At 39.3% G+C, this 21,476-nt stretch overlaps 1 protein-coding gene across 1 annotated transcript in view; it reads left to right on the forward strand.

The window, feature by feature from the left end:
- The window catches only part of LOC126184833 (uncharacterized), a 78,976-nt gene that overhangs the window by 6,015 nt on the left and 51,485 nt on the right, over nt 1-21,476 (forward strand). The window contains exon 2 of the mRNA XM_049927422.1: nt 18,040-18,141. Within this exon, the coding sequence (XP_049783379.1) occupies nt 18,040-18,141 (102 nt within the window). The remainder of the gene's footprint in view (nt 1-18,039; nt 18,142-21,476) is intronic.

Below are 21,476 nucleotides of genomic sequence, written 5' to 3' on the forward strand. Positions count from 1 at the left end.
CAGATGTGAAAATTACCGAACAATCAGTTTAATAAGCCACAGCTGCAAAATACTAACACGAATTCTTTACAGACGAATGGAAAAACTAGTAGAAGCCGACCTCGGGGAAGATCAGTTTGGATTCCGTAGAAATACTGGAACACGTGAGGCAATACTGACCTTACGACTTATCTTAGAAGAAAGATTAAGGAAAGGCAAACCTAAGTTTTTAGCATTTGTAGACTTAGAGAAAGCTTTTGACAATGTTGACTGGAATACTCTCTTTCAAATTCTAAAGCTGGCAGGGGTAAAATACAGGGAGCGAAAGGCTATTTACAATTTGTACAGAAACCAGATGGCAGTTATAAGAGTCGAGGGGCATGAAAGGGAAGCAGTGGTTGGGAAGGGAGTGAGACAGGGTTGTAGCCTTTCCCCGATGTTATTCAATCTGTATATTGAGCAAGCAGTAAAGGAAACAAAAGAAAAATTCGGAGTAGGTATTAAAATCCATGGAGAAGAAATAAAAACCTTGAGGTTTGCCGATGACATTGTAATTCTGTCAGAGACAGCAAAGGACCTGGAAGAGCAGTTGAACAGAATGGACAGTGTCTTGAAAGGAGGATATAAGATGAACATCAACAAAAGCAAAACGAGGATAATGGAATGTAGTCGAATTAAGTCGGGTGATGCTGAGGGAATTAGATTAGGAAATGAGACACTTAAAGTAGTAAAGGAGTTTTGCTATTTGGGGAGCAAAATAACTGATGATGGTCGAAGTAGAGAGGATATAAAATGTAGACTGGCAATGGCAAGGAAAGCGTTTCTGAAGAAGAGAAATTTGTTAACATCGAGTATAGATTTAAGTGTCAGGAAGTCATTTCTGAAAGTATTTGTATGGAGTGTAGCCATTTATGGAAGTGAAACATGGACGGTAAATAGTTTGGACAAGAAAAGAATAGAAGCTTTCGAAATGTGGTGCTACAGAAGAATGCTGAAGATTAGATGGGTAGATCACATAACTAATGAGGAAGTATTGAATAGGATTGGGGAGAAGAGAAGTTTGTGGCACAACTTGACCAGAAGAAGGGATCGGTTGGTAGGACATGTTCTGAGGCATCAAGGGATCACCAATTTAGTATTGGAGGGCAGCGTGGAGGGTAGAAATCGTAGGGGGAGACCAAGAGATGAATACACTAAGCAGATTCAGAAGGATGTAGGTTGCAGTAGGTACTGGGAGATGAAGAGGCTTGCACAGGATAGAGTGGCATGGAGGGCTGCATCAAACCAGTCTCAGGACTGAAGACCACAACAACAACAACATATCACAAGTTCCATGGTAGTAGACTTTCCTTTTCAATATACAAAATGATGCCTGAGTGATGAAGTATGGTTTAACCACACACATGTTATATAAGTGGTTTCAAAAATATGTGGAATTTTAGTCACCAAAAATTTCTGTAACCAAAGAGTTAATAAGTACTTCCAAATAACTTTAAAATATTATAAAGCACTTAAATATGTAAAACTCAAAATGTTTACAAACACAACCTCATGTATCACAACAAAACAAGCAGAAAATAAAAAAAATCCCAGATAGTTCTAGTGTGCATTCCTTTATGTAATTCTAAAATTGGTCACTGTATTGAAACACCAACCAAGAAACTTCATGTGTTCCTAGGAATACTATCCTCAAGGTACAACACCCTCCCTTACACCAATAGTTTTATAATTGGTTGGGCATTACAGCAAAGAAAAGAAAAAGTATCAAACACATTGTTCAATAATTTTATTAATGTCCACAAAAATACAATAGTTCAGCTATTGACATCACAGTTCATAAACTCCTTCAGGTTATTGAATAGATGGGCAACTAAACTGTCATAAATATTTGTTTCAATATATTTTCAGGAAGTTCTTGTACCACCAAGTGGGAGCATATTGAACAGTGTATGGCCAATTAGTTCATGGTGGTTAACTGAGTATGATAGTCTGTGACATGATACATAAATATGTCTCTTGTGGCAGTTCTTTATTCTAACACTGCATCTTTTTTCTATGTTTTACTTAAGATGGTTGAACAATGGACTTATCATAATATTATAGCATACTGCAGTCTTTCAGTCATTATTATAGTGAAGTAAAATTGTGTCATCTCAATGTAATACTCCCTGGGTCCTTATTTATTTATTTTTTATTTATTTTATTTATCCATCTGTTGACAATAAATATTGTATGGATGTTGTCAAGGGTACATGTAAGCCATTTCAAAGAAATGGGACACAAACAATATATATGTAAAAAAGTACAAAACAAAATAATACAATGAAGTTAATAATAATACAATGAAATTAATATAGCCTATATACACCCCTGCTTGTTATTTTAAATGCATAGTCTGTTTTTCATAAGGCTTTAGTTTTGTCCTCCCTAAACGGCAAGTCCTTATATACACAACACTGCTTAAGTATATATTTACATCACACAACAGCTGTCCTTTAAGTATGTAAATGTAATAAATGATTAGGTAATGAACGATTAGGTACAGATATTTTCTATTTTGCCTTTATAAATATCATCAGAAAAAATTTATTGACCTACATAGTCATTTATTGAATAAAAACATTGTTCTACTAGAAGTTTTTTAAATTCTGTTTTAAATTTGTTATCGTCTTCTAACTGCCTGATGTTGACTGGCAGTGCATTGTACAGTTTTGCACCGATATGGCTGAGTATGGAGTGCTGCGCTCTTATGGGTATTGTAGTTATGAAAGTTGGCATTTGTCTGAAAATATGCACTGTTGGTCCTGACATACAATACACATTTGTATATGTATAATGATGGTATAGTAAGTATTCTAAGCTTTTTGAATATGGGTTTGCAGTGCGTCTGTGGATGGCTGTGAGTTATTGTTTGGATGGCCCTCTTCTGCAACAAAAAAAATTGTTTTAGGCACCTTGTTGTGGAACTCCAAAATGTTATTCCGTATGTGGCAAGAGACTGAAAATAGCCGAAATATGCCATTCTGGCACCCTCTGAGGTACAAACATTTGCAGTAATTCAGGCGGCAAAACAGGCTGAATTAAGTTTCTGTGCAAGTTTTATTACATGGTCATTAAAATTTAAGTTTTCATCCACATGAATCCCCAGCAATTTTGTGAATGTCACTCTGTCTAAGGCTTTGTCACCCCACACCAGATAGAGATTTACATTTTGACATCTTATGTGTGAGGACAGGTCTTTAATCATTAGGAGAGGCAAAAATACCCCAACCCAGATCCCAATTTGTTCTAACATAGATCTTTCTTTAACAACATAGAAAATTTATCAGTACTTACAGTCCTCTACATTAGCTTTCAATACTTTTATGCCATTGTCTCTTACCTTATGAAATTTATGTTTATCCAGAAGTGGCATATGTTCTACATTGTCAAAAACCTTGCTTAGAACACAAGAAACTATCTGAGCAAAGGCCTTGTCTTGAAAAATCTTAGTGACATATGTAACTACAGAGTCTAAGGCATCTATAATTGACAAGAATTTCAGTATAATGTAATAGTCAGGGATGGATGGCCACTACAGTGGGTGGTGTAAGTGTGTTGTTATTGACAGGAGTCAGTAGTTCAGGACCCAAGGCAAGGTAGCTATGGTGGGTGATGGAAGCATGTTGTTAGTATCAGGAGCCAAAAGTTCACTACCCATGGCAGGGTGGTGTTGGAGTAATGGTTGGAAGCTTGGTCAGCCATATCAATATGAAAACAATATTGATTAAAATAAATTTTATTTGTGAACACACTAAAACAATGTTCTGTAGTGGCAATGCCCTCTAGAGCACCTGACAAAGGCAGCAGGTGTGGAGATGAAGTAGGTAGGCTGCCTACCATCTCCAGCACTTGATATGAGTTATATGTTGTGTCCTGGGCTGCAGGTGTGCTGACTGGACACAACTTCACAGCTCAGCGAGGATGAACTGGTCGGCATGGAGTCCCACTACAGACATTGCAGAAGAAGACAGCTCACAGCAGTATTGCCCACCCTTGCAAGTGGAGGTGGACAGTGACAATATGTCCACAAAGGATGATTGGGCAATTGTACCACCCTGGTCTCAAGCAGTGACCCTCCAGGGTAGTTGGCAGTGACTGGAAGTAGACCCAGAGGTTGCCCAATGGCAGGAAGACACTAAGTCCACAATATTTGTCTCAGAAGCAGTCTACAGTTAGTGGAGACCAAGTCTCATGGTGGCACCTTGTAGATTCATGTAGACCCATAGACCAGAATTGACCTTTCCTCAAAGCTTGAAGCTGCCAGACTGCATGCATATATCTAAATGTGAGGGGTATTTATATGGGCTTGGTGTATATTTCTTTTGCCAAGGCACAGATTCTCATCACATAGTCCCAATAACTTGGTCATGAAGTAATGAGGTCATCATGCTGCAGTGACTCTGTCTTCCTGCTGTGCCATTGTCATTATGATGCTGGTCCCTTACTTGGCCCATGATGTGGTATTTACCTGTGCTGTAGCAGAAGTTTTTGTTGTATCAGCAGACACTACCTGAGTAAGCAGTGTTTGATTGGCTCTGGTCTGGCCCACTTGCATGGTCTGTTGTATTAGCTGTGGCATCATCATTATTTTATTCAGTAGCACCAAAAAATAGTAGTGGCACTACTCACCTCCCCTCTTTGGTAGATCCAGCCTCTGGATCTTAGCTCATGGTAATTCTACAAGGACTCAACATACATCCTACAAATTGATATTTGGACAGTACCTTCAGCTTTTCCCTTATAGTAGTCATCTCAAATGATAAGGTTCAATGGCTACATACTTAACCTAAATGACACTAGCCCACTGGTTTTTCTCCTTTTTACAGGTGCCATTAAGTCCATTGAATGGCCATTTACAAACTAGCAAAGTAATCTTACAAGATTATTTACTCTTGGCTCACCCCTTAATAACCTGTGTAAAAATAAAGAGATTCACTCAGCCTTATGCCTATTAAGTAGTGTATACACCAAAGTTCACTTAACTATTCCTTATTGGCTACAGGTAATCCAGTCCCTATCGTAGAACTATAAGTTCACTGAACTTCCCACTTTTTCCCACCCATGAACATTACTCAGTTGACCTATCTTTCAACAAATTTAAAATAAATAACATAAACTGTGGATACTTTGGAAAAAGTTTTAGTATTTTCCTGGATTTCTGAAAAGCTTTAGCATGTTAAATGACTAAATGCAAGTTAGTTTGATAGATGTAACCTTCTGCTTTTTGAATATGAAACACATTCTGCTCTGTAACCATTCCTTGCCAAGTGAGCCCCCTTAGATTTTGTACCAATTTTACTCAATGGGTTGGGGTAATGTTTGGGCAAGTAATTTTTCAGGCCAAAACCAGTTAATAAAAAGAACTGTCCTAGTATTAGACAGCCAACTCTTTATTTTGACCAGAATTGGCTACACCACAATGTCATAAAAGTAATAGAAAAGTAAAACTTCTGACAAAAATTATAGATTAAACACATTAAAGAATTTAATAAATTAACAAGTAACTGCAAACAGATACAAAGTCATGAAAAATTGCAAATGACCAGAAACCAGAAAAAAGGCATCTGATAAAATTCAGTCCAGCACATACAGTCCCAACTCCTTAACATAAAAAATATCTCGATGACCAACTTGCTCCGATGGGCTGATGTTTTCTGAAGCATATTCTACAAGAGCCTCTTGCTCGGGCCACCTCCACTTGTTCCCACATTTTTCCATGTCAGAAACCACATGACACTTTAGTGCTCTTTTTGTGACTTGTCATGGATACAGTTCACCTTCATATATGACAAGTAAATGCATCCCCTCGCACACATTCTCCATTTAGTTCCCACGAGACATAACCAAGTGGGTTGGTGAAGACTAATCAGTGTCTTCAGATCCATCTTCTTCATCCTAAACATCCATGGTTACACTGTCATCTGATTTTGCATAAGGTACAGAAGACAAGCTTGCATCATTGTTGCTGTCTGTGACCTCTTTGTTTACTGTTGTCTTTGCCAGATGACAAGATCTCTGTGCAGTTTCAGCTCTTTCTTTTGAAGTGGATGGTTCATTCATCGTGGCAACAAGAATGTCCTCTGCAGAAATGCTCTTTCCTGTGGGAATATGTAAATTTTTATGTCTCACTGTTTGATGCCTCTGAGTTGCTTCATTTCTCTTCTGTACAAGTTGATCTATGAAGGTGTCGCTGATGGCTGTGGTGAGGTTTGTTTCCTGGGCCATCATGAATGATGGAAGCCTTTCCAGCACAATTTGGTGATTCATGGTGTAGATGCCAGTCTTGTGGAAGCCTGCTGCAAGTTATCTCCTCTTGAGGTCATGCATTCCCACAACTTCTTGAGCAAGATGGGGAATTGGTTCTTTGGCATAGAGCTGCACCGTTTGCCCACTGCCATCTATTTCCAGTTTTCTGCTACTGTACTTTCAAAGGTCAAAAGTATGCAACATCAAGCAACTGCAGAAGGTGGGTTACATTCAGCGGCAGTGTAATTATTTTTATGTTGTACTCTTCACACAGCTGGAGCACTTCAAGATTGATATGCGATCTCAGGTTCTTACCTATAATAAGCTTAACACCATCTCTTCATCTCAAGATACACTACTGACTATTAAAATTGCTACACCAAGAAGAAATGCAGATGATAAATTGGTATTCATTGGACAAATATATTATGCTAGAACTGAAATGTGATTACATTTTCATTGAATTTGGGTGCATAGATCCTGAGAAATCAGTACCCAGAACAACCACCTCTGGCCATAATAATGGCATTGATATGCCTGGGCATTGAGTCAAACAGAGCTTGGATGGCGTGTACAGATACAGCTGCCCATGCAGCTTCAACACGATACTACAGTTCATCAAGAGTAGTGACTGGCATATTGTAATGAGCCAGTTGCTCGGCCACCATTGACCAGACATTTTCAATTGGTGAGAGATCTGGAGAATGTGATGGCCAGGGCAGCAGTCGAACATTTTCTGTATCCAGAAAGGCCTGTACAGAACCTGCAACATGCGGTCGTGCATTATCCTGCTGAAATGTAGGGTTTTGCAGGGAGTGAATGAAGGGTAGAGCCATTGGTCATAACACATCTGAAATGTAATGTCCACTGTTCAAAGTGCCGTCAATGCGAACAAGAGGTGGCCGAGACGTGTAACCAATGGCACCCCATACCATCATGCCAGGTGATATGCCAGAATGGTAATGACGAATACACGCTTCCAATGTGTGTTCACCGTGATGCTGCTGCAAACGTCATCAAACTGTTCGTGCAGATGGTTATTGTCTTGCAAACGTCTCCATCTGTTGACTCAGGGATCGAGACGTGGCTGCACGATCTGTTACAGCCATGCCGATAAGATGCCTGTCATCTCGACTGCTAGTGATATGAGGCCGTTGGGATCCAGCATGACATTCCATGTTACCCTCCTGAACCCACCAATTCCATATTCCGCTGACAGTCATTGGCTCTCGACCAACGCGAGCAGCAATGTCGTGATACAATAAACTGCAATCGCAATAGGCTACAATCCGACCTTTATCAAAGTCAGAAATGTGATGGTACGCATTTCTCCTCCTTACACGAGGCATCACAACAATGTTTCACCAGGCAACGCCAGTCAACTGCTGTTTGTGTATGAGAAATTGGTTAGAACTTTCCTCATGTCAGCACGTTGTAGGTGTCACCACCGGCGCCAACCTTGTGTGAATGCTGTGAAAAGCTAATCATTTGCATATCACAGCATCTTCTTCCTGTCGGTTAAATTTCGCATCTGTAGCACATCATCTTTGTGGTGTAGCAATTTTAAAGGCCAGTAGTGTAGGTAGGAGCAATTGGATTTGCTTTGAGGACTGGTTTATACCAATCCTCAAAGCACTCTCTGTGAAACCACCCTCTCCTGGTTCTATTATACCTAGCTCCTGCTGGCTAGTTTTTCATCCATGTGTCCCAATAGTTTGTTAGCTTTGTAATTTATGTAAAGGGGGATGAGTGTTGCCCTGCATCACCACACACCCAAGGTACAGGCTTTTAACAAGTTCTGTATTTGTTCAGGATAGTTTGTTGCTTTTTAATAATTATTTTTCAACACTTCAGACCATCAACTAAATTGGTTATATCTTAATTCCACACATTCTCAGGTGGAACACCTTCCATTTCTATCTCCAAATTGTTGAAGAATGCATTCATGATTTCTTCATTGCTGCTCCTGTATATGTGATATTTATCACTGCCTTGTGTGTCGCAACAGCATTGTGCCTTTGCATAAATTGTCTTGCACAGTCTATTCCAGGGAAGTTGTTTTTAAATATTGCTTTCTTCCTGCCAAATCTCTCAAGGTATGCCTTTACTGTACATCGGAGGTTGAATGTCCGCATGTGGGATCCAAAAATTTATAAAGGTTTTTAAATATGCAATGCCTGCCCACTGTTCCCCCATGCCATTCTTTACCCTTTAGTGGAAGTGTATTTTTTGGGATTCCATATTTTGAGATGCCTTCTGGTACATCAGGGTTTTCATTTTAATTGCATTAACAGCCTTTTTGAGCCTTTCCTCAGTATAATTTCTATATCTCCTTGATTTCAGAGCCCATTTATATTTCTGTACCATAGTTTGACAGTTCCTAAAACAAAAGAGATAGTAAAAATTAGTTACAATATCTGTGGGGTGACTTTGGGACAGTCCCAAAGTTGTCCTATAAAAATCTTATTATTGACAAAAGCAGCCAAGCCAGTTATTAATTATAGGTCTTTTTATTCCATATTCACAGAAATGTTAGCTAAATCATTTATGATTTGTTATATTTTCCTGTCTGTCATGGTCCAAATGTAGTTCTGCTTTCATATTTGAAAGTGTTTATCACACTTATCACTCTTTAACACTGGCACGAATATAAAAATGGCTGCTGCCTAGCAAAGGTGTTATGTCGAAATTGTCTCTTAACAGAGTTTCTTAACACATCATCTTTTCACATTAAATGGTCCTGTTCAGTTGATCCCTTATGTTTGGCACTTATTTTCATCTATCTGGCAGTTTCTTTGCTTGCTGCTTAGGTGTATCCCTTGGAACTTTGCTATGCAATGAAAGTTTCCCTTATGTTTTTCACAAAATACATAAACCACATATGATACTACCACATGTTATAGTTTGACTGATAGTTTGACTTATTTCCCTCTCTGTAATGCTAATCACAGACTGAGTCCTTCTTGCAGTGTTATGTTTCCTTGCAGTTTGTGGTACTATTTCACATGAATTTAACCCTAGAGGCTTTGTCTGCAGTGTAATTGGTTTGTCCTTCATGATAGGTGAATCTTGTTGATAGTTATCCCTGGTGAGAGTTTGTTCCTAGCTGGAACAATGTTCCTCCCCAGTTCCTCTGCTGAAGATCAGTTTTAGCATGATGACAAATCAGAAAATCAAACCCCAGAATTGTTTAGCAACCTTCACCCATATGAAGCACAACTTCTACATTCATCTGGAACCATTCCACCCCAACCTGAAATTGCAGTCATTCTGACCCAAGCAAATCTACATCATTACTATATCATGTAATCTATAATGTCGAGGATTCAACTGCCTCTCACCCTAAAGATCCAGACTTGGCACTGACATGGGTGTCCCTGCATCCAATAAATATCTATGCTTACCTCCAGTTACAGTGTCCACTAAGCAACTCTCTGTGTCTCCATATTTTCCCACAAAATTGAAATTTATTGAGAATGAGTTTTTCTATTGTTGCCATATGAGTCTCCTCTAGCTCTGTAGCTACCCTAATGATGGCATCCAGATCCTACGGGGTTCTTGCCCATACTTGGCTATGCATAACAGGTGGTGGCCCCCTTAGGAAGGTATTCAGTGTCCTATGCTCCACATCTCAGAGAATAATTTTGTGCAATTCATCATTCTCTGTTAGCTCGTGTGATTCACCATTCTCTGTTAGCTCATAAGTATTCATTTTAATTTTTGTGCTTCTATTGACAAAGCTCTCTGCCATCTCATTCTGCTTCTATGACTCCCCACTCAGTTGATCCCAAAAGAACCTTGTGATATTCTGTTTCTTGCAACACTGTTTGAGACCTACCCTTAGCTATTCAAATGTAAACATGTCTCTCAGCCCTTCATGATACCTAACAAATGCTTTGCTTCCCCTGTCTGGCACAACTTAGTTATTGTAATAATTGCTCATCCATCAAGAACCCCAGCCTTGGAGCTGCCACTAAGTCATCTATAAATGACAACACACACTCCATTAGTTTACCTGAAAAGGGTGTAACGAAACGTTTGCTGGTTGAATGTAATGAAGGAAGGGTCAAACTAGATGAAGCCCTATCATCACGCATAGCAATTAGCTTAAACCCCATTAGTTTACCTGAAGGGGTGTAACCAAACTTGTGCTGTTTGAATCTAATGAAGGAAGTGTCAAATTAGATGAAGCCCTAATTTCCCTCATAGCAACTAGCTTCCTATACATTTCTAAATTATTTGTTTTAAAATGCACTACATGATTTATTAATTATTTAATCACCTCCCATTTAGAAACATCCTGCATGTCAGATTCTGACATTGTGGAACCCCTGTCCATCAAATCACACCAAATAAAAATCAAACACAATAACCTGACACAACTGAAACAATGAAACACACAGAATTAACAATACAAGATGGCCAAGTGATACAGTTATTCTGAACTCTACTCCTAATCATGGGCTGCCTTGATGCCATACACTGCTTAACAAAATGACCATAACAACGGAACATGTGGCACTTAACCAGTGCTGACTCAGTGCGTGGTATGCTATGGCCTAATAGATTGCACTGTGTGTATCTCACTAGCTGCAAACAATGTTCTCTAGTGTTCCCCTAGAATTGGGACAAGTCAGTCAGTTTCTCCAGCTTTACAAACTCTTCTTTTAAGTTCCAACAACACTCTTGCTTCATATCTATCTCCCTTGCACATGACCCAGCAGAACAACTCAATTAATCCACTCAACCCACTGTGCTTCTCATTGTATTTAACTGTGACTGGTGACATGGGCCCAGACCCAGCTGCAAGCATCTGTATTGGCAGTGGTTGTTGCTTCTGTGTCCACTTCTGTCACAATTTATAATGGCTGGGTTTGATGGCCACTATGATGGGTGGTGGGACTGTGTTGTTAGTTTTAGGAGCCAATAGTTCACCACCCTGGGTGGGGTAGAAGTGTAGCACTGGAAGGAAGCTTGATAGCTGTCCTTTGCATCAACCTGAAAATGTCACTGATTAAACATACATTTTATCCTCTGTGGTAGCAACACCCTTGAGGATGTCTTCTGAAGATGGCAGGTGTGGAGGCACTGAGATAAGCAGACTGCCTCCAGTCTCCAGCACCCAGCAGCGTCACTTGCCCAGTGGAACATTGATGACAGTGATTCAGTGGGAATCCTGACACAAGGTGCATGCCATGGGTGCATGGACTGAATGTAGCTTCACAACTGAGGACAAGATGCACTGGTAGGCATGAAATACCACCATGAATCCCACAGCAGAAGACAGCTCTCAGCAGCAGTGTCTGCCCTTGCAAATGGAGGCAGACAGCAACAGTATGCTTGCACAGGTGATGGTGGTTGGCTAGCTGCACCAGCCTGGCCTTGAACGGCAGCCCTCCAGTGCAGCAGGCCTGGAGGTGGCCCACCAGCTGGAAGGCACTTGATCCACAACATTGGACCCAGAGCCAGCAGTAAACTTAAAATTAATGGAGGACAGGTATCTTGGTGCCAGCTTGTTGAGTCATATCAACTTGTAGATTGGTGTATACCTGTCCTTGGAAATTGCAGATCACAGACAGCATGCATCTGTCTTAAAGTTAGAGGTATTTATACAGGTTTGATGCCTACTTATTTTGCCAAAGCATCAAATCCTGTGGAGTAGCCCCAACAGAGCCTGTGACTTGGGCATGGAGTAATTAGGTCACCAAACCACAGTGGCTCTGTCTTTCTGCTGTGTCATTGTTACTATGTTGCTAGTCCCTCACCTGGTGTGTGATGTCATTGCCCGTCACCATAGCATCAAGTCTTGTTGTATCAGCAGACAGTTGCTGACGTACATGTATTTGATCAGTTCTGGTCTGGTCCACTCCCATGGTCTCTTACATAAGCCATGGCAGCATTTTTTATTTTATCCAGCAGCAACAACAAATTGTAGTGGCGTTATAATAATTAGGTAATTTATGTGTATGTGTTTTCTGTTCTTTTGGACATGTTCAAAAGAACAGACACCATCTTTGATTCTGCAGCCTTTTTATGACAGTTAATCAAATGAATGATGCCATTAGCTGCTAGTGGGCATTGAATTAAATCAGCGGGGAAAGTAGAAAATTTGTGCTGGACTTGGACTCGACCCGATTTTTCTGTTTCTCACGAATGGCCATCTTGACCACCTCAGCTGTCCAGGGTCCCCGACTGATCCAAATTCCCACCTTATCGACACACTTCTAATGTAGTACCTCAACCAGTTACCTTCACTACTCACAGTGATCGCTGATTCTTGTAGAAATTTGGGCTTGTTTGTGCAGCGGCATTGAAAGGATTATCGGCTATCTCACCCTTGTTATAAGTTCTGTTCTTTCGGACATGTCCAAAGGGACAGACACTACACATACATAAATGTATACATGACTTGATGCCTATTAGATCTCTTCGGTGCGAATGTGCTCTTTCTGCTGAATTCTTGTGAGAATTCAGCAAATGCCAGCAAGCAATAAGTATGAAGGACAGGGGACACTACATCAGTAATAAGCGATAAGATGAGAATTTGTGTCAGACAGGAGACATGTCCATATAGGTGACGGAGTCAAAGCAACCATTCACAAGAAGTGGAAAATCCAGATTCAAGAACTGCTCTGGTACCAAATTTCACTTTCAACCAGTAAAATTATTTCAGTACCTAATTGCAGATGAGTCAGAAATTATTTCATTTCCTTCATTTCATCATGTATATGTATGGCTGCAGGATGATGGATGGTGTCCAAAAGTCAGATACCACATGTATATAAACTTTATTTCATGATTTTGTGCTAATAGCTAATTTTGCTCACTTGAGCATTTTCAGGCTAACTCTGCCACAGTGAAGAACTGTAGTGTCAGTGGCAAAGAATTGCATAAAGGTTACATTTTATCATTTTACATACAAAGTTCATATCTGTGAAAGCTGTGGTGCCCATTATCTCCATGGCAAAGAATTGCATAAAGGTTACATTTTATCATTTTACATACAAAGTTCATATATGTGAAAGCTGTGGTGTCCATTATCACCATGTTCATAAGTAAACTTTATTAGGGTACAGTTAGATGAAGTTTGCTCTGTGCTAATGTGTGGAAGATATGATGGGAAAGCCAGGAAAAAATACGCATTTAGTATTTAACCACTTACATCTAGTAGATGAGAAGGTTAAAACGAACTTTTCGTGTAACAAATTATTGCTTGTTTATTTGGGAACAACCTTAAATGTCAACATATGGAAGACACAGCTCATTTGAACTTTTAATCACATTGTCAGTAAGAGTAAGTGACACGTAGTTAAAGAGTATGCACTAACATAAATCACAAGAAAATTCATCATGCCATTCATAACCCGTGCACTCTTCATGCCGTCTTTGGGAGCAATTATCGCACCTAATACAGTCTTCCATGATAGTCTCCTTCTAGGCTTCACCACACCCTGGGCAATTCAAAATTTAAAAATTCCCTCCTTGGGTTTGGATCTGGTTGTTCCTGAAAATGATGGAGCAGTTAAGTCCAGATTAGCTCAAGACATTCTGCATGGTAGGTACCTGTATTTTGTCTCAGCTTGGTCTTGCCTGGTTTAGCTTGTTTATTTAACAATGCATTTTTATACAGAGATCCAAACAAAATCTTGGATTTTTTTTTTTGGGGGGGGGGGGGGGGGGGAGTTGATCATATTTTAGCAGGGGATAAGTACTGGATAGGCCTACACCTGCTGGTACATCAGCTCTCTGAATTTCATTTCTGTCACAATCTTGGTTTTTTCTGGTGACTGCTCAGACAAATTATTTGTCACTGAGGAGCAGCATTTATCCCTAGGCTTCTGATGAACTCCTTTGTCTCCTTCAGTTGTTGGAAATTTGGCTGTCTCAGTGATTTCTGATAGAGCAAAGTCTTCTGCTGCAAAGACATCTGGATTGAATGGGAATACTCCCATTGTCTCGAAGGTTTTGCAGCTTCTTGAATTGTGGCTACCCTAGAATGTGCAGCTTGAAACAGAACACTCACGCCTGTCTGCCTAATGGGTCATCCTGGATTAGTAAACATTAGAAATGAAGATGGGGGGGTGGTTTAAGTGTATGTGTGTGGTTTTTCCTGCTACCTTACAAAGTACTCTTGACCAAAGTGCTTTACAGTTCAAAAAACTATCTCAAATAGTAGTCATTGCTTAGTTCTGCTGTTTGTCATACCATGGTTTGATCCTCACAGAATGGTGATTCCTTTGGCAAGTAATTGTATTTTCTAGAGCATACATAGATAGTGCTTATTGCTTATGATATACAACTTAAAGATTACATTATTTGGAACAAAAACTTATATTTACCTGCTACAAATGATAAATTTGATGAAGCTCTTCAAGATTAAATGTGATGGCATTGCTATGGAACCAATAACTGAATGTAGTTTTTTGTTATTGGTGGTCAGTGTTGCCAATGTAGAGAACATGTTGCTACGAACTCTTACCAGACACATATTCTTACTTGAACTTATCCTATGTGACTCCAGATTTTCACTGAGGTGGAGGTTCTGCAGAAACCACTTATGACGCATTGTTGATCTGAATATGAACACCTAGGAAAACTCCCCAGTAACACATTCTGGCCTGATATGATATCATACCATGATATTTTAATGTTTTGCTTACCTCCTCTTCCCATATCCATCATTAACAACAAAAATACATAGATTCCACAAGGTTTAATTGTGTGAAACCCAGCTTGCTATATTCATTATTGAGACCAGGAAGATTGAAGATAGTTTATTTTTGGTTGATACCACATTTATTTGCTTCCAGCAGTTTTAGGATTCAGTTCCACGCTGCTTTGATCAAACGAAATATATGTTTATGTAATATTAAAACAGGTGAAATTGGACCAAAGAGTTCCTAGCATGTATTCACGCATTATCAAAGGTAAAAATAGCATCCTGTGAACTTCAAGAAAATGTGGTGGTCTTGTTTATGTTCTTGAATGATTTAAATTCCAATGTAAAGATATTATGGAGTGCTTGAAAACATGACTATAATCAGACTTTGGTGCAAAGGCTAAACAATCAGCCAGTGCAGCCAGTCATAAATTTCAAGTATTTGGGAGTACTTCTCTAGTGCACATTAAGATGGAATAGTCACATGAATCTAGCTTTGAGAGGGAAGATATCAGACTGAAATTTATCAGAAAGGTTGTAAGGATGTTTAATTTACTTGCAAGGAATTTATATGAAAAACCATAGTTTGATCTAGTTTATGGAGTTATTTATCAGTCTGAGACCATTGCCAAGCTCAATAAATAGGGGAGATTTAGAAAATTCAAAGACAAATTGATCTACATCATCAGTTTGTTTTATCAATGTGAAAGTGCTACAGAAACAATTAGCAAGCTCTCTTACAGGGCACTTCAAGAAGTGTGCTGTGTTTCACAAAAATACTTGCTCTCAGAATTCTAAGTATGATTGGACATATAGCTCCTTTAAACATGTCACACATAATAAACAAAAGGGCAAAATAAGATAAATTCAGTTTTATGCAGAGGGCCATTGACAATCATTCTTCTGGTCTACTTATTATAAGTGAAACAGAAGTGGGAAAATTTATTCTGCTATGTAATGTACTCTCCAACACACACCTTATGGTGGCTTGTGGACAACAAATGCAAATATAGAAGTAGAATGTGCATTGTCATTAATTTCTTCTAATTCTTGTACATATTAGCAAACCTTGTCTTTTCTCTAGTTGCGATACATTTTGAATTAATTGTAATTTAAATAAACTTTTTATGAAATACAGGGTGGTCCATTGATGGTGGCTGGATCAAATATCTCTTGAAATAAGCATCAAACAAAAAAACTACAAAGAACGAAACTTGTCTAGCTTGAAGGGGGAAACCAGAGGGCACTATGGTTGGCCCGCTAGATGGCACTGCCATAGGTCAAATGGATACCAACCGTGGTTTTTTTTCTAAATAGGAACCCCCATTTTTATTACATATTCATGTAGTATGTAAAGAAATATGAATTTTTTAGTTGGACCACTTTTTTCGCTTTGTGATAGATGGCACTGTAATAGTCACAAACATATGGTTCACAATTTTAGATGAACAGTTGGTAACAGGTAGGTTTTTTTTAAATTAAAATAAAGAATTTAGGTACATTTGAACATTTGATTTTGGTTGTTCCCACATGATACATGTATCTTTTTGAACTTATCATTTCTGAGAATACATGCTGTTACAGCGTGAATACCTGTAAATACCACATTAATACAATAAATGCTCAAAATGATGTCTGTCAGTCTCAGTGCATTTGGCAATACATGTAACGACATTCCTCTCAACAGCAAGTAGTTTGCCTTCCGTAATGTTCGCACATGCATTGACAATGCGCTGACGCATGTTGTCAGCCATTGTCAGTGGATCATGATAGCAAATATCCTTTAACTTTCCCCACAGGAAGAAATATGGGGATGTCAGATCCAGTGAATGTGTGGGCCATGGTATGGTGCTTTGACGACCAATCCACCTGTCATGAAATATGCTATTCAATACTGCTTCAACTGCAAATGAGCTATGTGCAGGACATCCATCATGCTGGAAGTACATCGCCATTCTGTCATGCTGTGAAACATCTTGTAGTAACATTGGTAGAACATTACATAGGCAATCAGCATACATTGCACCATTTAGACTGCCATTGATAAAATGGGAGCCAATTATCCTTCCTCCCATAATGCCACACTATACATTAACCCACCAAGATCGCTGATGTTCCACATGTCACAGCCATCATGGATTTTCCATTGCCCAATAGCGCATATTATGCCGGTTTACATTACCGCTGTTGGTGAATGATGCTTCGTTGCTAAATAGAACAAGTGCAAAAAATCTGTCATTGTCCTGTAATTTCTCTTATGCCCAGTGGCAGAACTGCACATGATGTTCAAAGAAATCACCATGCAATTACTGGTGGATAGAAATATGGTACGGGTGCAATAAATGTTGATGTAGCATTCTCAACACCAACGTTTTTGAGATTCCCAATTCTCGCGCAACTTGTCTGCTACTGATGTGCGGATTAGCTGTGACAGGAGCTAAAGCACCTACTTGGGCATCATCATTTGTTGCAGGTCGTGGTTGATGTTTCACATGTGGCTGAACACTTCCTGTTTCCTTAAATAATGTAACTATCCGGCGAATGGTCCGGACACTTGGATGATGTCGTCCAGGATACCGAGGAGCTTACGTAGCACACGCCCGTTGGGCATTTTTGATCACAATAGCCATACATCAACACGATATCAACCTTTTCCGCAATTGTTAAATGGTCCATTTTAACATGGGTAATGTATCATGAAGCAAATACTGTCCACACTGGTGGAATGATATGTGATACCACATACTTATACGTTTGTGACTATTACAGCGCCATCTATCACAAAGCGAAAAAACTGGTCCAACTAAAAAAATTCATATTTCTTTACATACTACACGAATGTGTAATAAAAAATGGAGGTTCCTATTTTAAAAAAAACACAGTTAGTATCCGTTTGACCTATGGCAGCGCCATCTAGCAGGCCAACCATAGTGCCCTCAGGTTTCCTCCTTCAAGCTAGACAAGTTTCGTTCTTTGCAGTTTTTTTGTTTGGTGCTTATTTCGTGAGATATTTGGCCCAGTCACTATCAATGGACCACCCTGTATATTTGATATTCAGTTGTTCAATTTGATTTTCATAGTGCTGCTTCTCAAATAATTTGTTACTTCTTCAGTTCTTACACATCCTATGGAAATCTGATGCTGGATATGGTGTTAAATCCAGGGTGTCAGCAGAAAGCATGGATTGTATGCAGACATTATCACAACATCCTAAGGTATACATCTGTTTTGTGAAATAACTTTATTGTAACATGTTCATTAGATTGATCGAGAAAAACTGTACCTTATTAACAAAATGTATAAAATCAGTGGTATTATCAATAGACAGGTGAGTTGTGTTACTGTCAACAACTACATGCTCCTATTTGTGAGCTTTCAGAACTAGTGTTTCAATTTTTGAAACCTTAACAAAGAGAAAGAGGGGGATGAACATTTAAAAATTTGGTGGATATAGCATTTAATTATGGTTAAGAAACACACAAGACATAGAATGGAGTGTTGAACAAATGAAACAATAAATGAACAGGGAGAAGAACCCATGGTTTGTGAATCTAAAGAAGTGTGCAGAAAGTTATTAATCTTTGCAGCAAATCTAAATAGAATAAGTATAAAGATAATTCCAATTTATCATCTGTGTCATAAATCCTAACCATAACCTGAGTGTCCTACCCCCATGAACCATGGACCTTGCCGTTGGTGGGGAGGCTTGCGTGCCTCAGTGATACAGATAGCCGTACCGTAGGTGCAACCACAACGTAGGGGTATCTGTTGAGAGGCCAGACAAACGTGTGGTTCCTGAAGAGGGGCAGCAGCCTTTTCAGTAGTTGCAGGGGCAACAGTCTGGCTGATTGACTGATCTGGCCTTGCAAAACTAACCAAAACAGCCTTGTTGTGCTGGTACTGCGAACGGCTGAAAGCAAGGGGAAACTACAGCCGTAATTTTTCCCGAGGGTATGCACTTTTACTTTATGGTTAAATGATGATTGCGTCCTCTTGGGTAAAATATTCCGGAGGTAAAATAGTCCCCCCATTCGGATCTCTGGGCGGGGACTACTCAAGAGGACGTCGTTATCAGGAGAAAGAAAATTGGCGTTCTACGGATCGGAGCGTGGAATGTCAGATCCCTTAATCAGGCAGGTAGGTTAGAAAATGTAAAAAGGGAAATGGATAAGTTGAAGTTAGATATAGTGGGAATAAGTGAAGTTCGGTGCAGGAGGAACAAGACTTTTGGTCAGGTGAATACAGGGTTATAAATACACAATCAAATAGGGGTAATGCAAGAGTAGGTTTAATAATGAATAAAAAAATAGGAATGCAGGTAAGCTACTACAAACAGCATAGTGAACGCATTATTGTGGCCAAGATAGACATGAATCCAACGCCTACTACAGTAGTACAAGTTTATATGCCAACTAGCTCTGCAGGTGATGAAGAAATTGATGAAATGTATGATGAGATAAAAGAAATTATTCAGGTAGTGAAGGGAGACGAAAATAATAATCATGGGTGACTGGAATTCGAGAGTAGGAAAAGGGAGAGAAGGAAACATAGTGGGTGAATATGGATTGGGGGAGAGAAATGAAAGAGGAAGCCGTCTGGGAGAATTTTGCACAGAGCATAACTTAATCACAGCTAACACTTGGTTCAAGAATCATAAAAGATGGTTGTATACATGGAAGAATCCTGGAGATACTAGAAGGTATCAGATAGATTATATAATGGTAAGACAGAGATTTAGGAACCAGGTTTTAAATTGCAAGACATTTCCAGGGGCAGATGTGGACTCTGACCACAATCTATTGGTTATGAACTGTAGATTAAAACTGAAGAAACTGCAAAAAGGTGGGAATTTAAGGAGACGGGACCTGGATAAACTGACTAAACCAGAGGTTGTACAGAGTTTCAGGGAGAGCATAAGGGAACAATTGACAGGAATGGGGGAAAGAAATACAGTAGAAGAATGGGTAGCTCTGAGGGATGAAGTAGTGAAGGCAGCAGAGGATCAAGTAGGTAAAAAGACGAGGGCTAGTAGAAATCCTTGGGTAACAGAAGAAATATTGAATTTAAGTGATGAAAGGAGAAAATATAAAAATGCAGTAAATGAAGCAGGCAAAAGGGAATACAAACGTCTCAAAAATGAGATCGACAGGAAGTGCAAAATGGCTAAGCAGGGATGGCTAGAGGACAAATGTAAGGATGTAGAGGCTTATCTCACTAGGGGTAAGATAGATACTGCCTACAGGAAAATTAAAGAGACCTTTGGAGATAAGAGGAACACTTGTATGAATATTAAGAGCTCAGATGGAAACCCAGTTCTAAGCAAAGAAGGGAAAGCAGAAAGGTGGAAGGAGTATATAGAGGGTCTATACAAGGGCGATGTACTTGAGGACAATATTATGGAAATGGAAGAGGATGTAGATGAAGATGAAATGGGAGATACAGTACTGCGTTAAGAGTTTGACAGAGCACTGAAAGACCTGAGTTGAAACAAGGCCCCGGGAGTAGACAACATTCCATTGGAACTACTGATCGCCTTGGGAGAGTCAGTCCTGACAAAACTCTACCATCTGGTGAGCAAGATGTATGAGACAGGCGAAATACCCTCAGACTTCAAGAAGAATATAATAATTCCCATCCCAAAGAAAGCAGGTGTTGACAGATGTGAAAATTACCAAACTATCAGTTTAATAAGTCACAGCTGCAAAATACTAATGCGAATTCTTTACAGACAAATGGAAAAACTGGTAGAAGCCGACCTCGGCAAAGATCAGTTTGGATTCCACAGAAATGTTGGAACACGTGAGGCAATACTGACCCTACGACTTATCTTAGAAAATAGATTAAGGAAAGGCAAACCTACATTTCTAGCATTTGTGGGCTTAGAGAAAGTTTTTGACAATTTTGACTGGAATACTCTCTTTCAAATTCTAAAGGTGGCAGGGGTAAAATACACGTAGCGAAAGGCTATTTACAATTTGTACAGAAACCAGATGGCAGTTGTGAGAATTGAGGGGCATGAAGGGGAAGCAGCGGTTGGGAAGGGAGTGAGACAGGGTTGTAGCCTGTCCCCGATGTTATTCAATCTATATAGTGAGCAAGCAGTAAAGGAAACAAAAGGAAAATTCAGAGTAGGTATTAAAGTTCGTGGAGAAGAAATAAAAACGTTGAGGTTTGCTGAAGACATTATAATTCTGTCAGAGACAGCAAAGGACTTGGAAGAGCAGTTGAACGGAATGGACAGTGTCTTGAAAGGAGGATATAAGATGAACATCAACAAAAGCAAAACAAGGATAATGGAATGTAGTCGAATTAAGTCAGGTGATGCTGAGGGAATTAGATTAGGAAATGAGACACTTAAAGTAGTAAAGGAGTTTTACTATTTGGGGAGCAAAATTACTGATGATGGTTGAAGTAGAGAGGATATAAAATGTAGACTGGCAATGGCAAGGAAAGTGTTTCTGAAGAAGAGAAATTTCTTAACATCGAGTATAGATTTAAGTGTCAGGAAGTCATTTCTGAAAGTATTTGTATGGAGTATAGCCATGTATGG

Source organism: Schistocerca cancellata, chromosome 4 (assembly GCF_023864275.1).
Source record: "Schistocerca cancellata isolate TAMUIC-IGC-003103 chromosome 4, iqSchCanc2.1, whole genome shotgun sequence".
Lineage (NCBI taxonomy): Eukaryota > Metazoa > Arthropoda > Insecta > Orthoptera > Acrididae > Schistocerca > Schistocerca cancellata.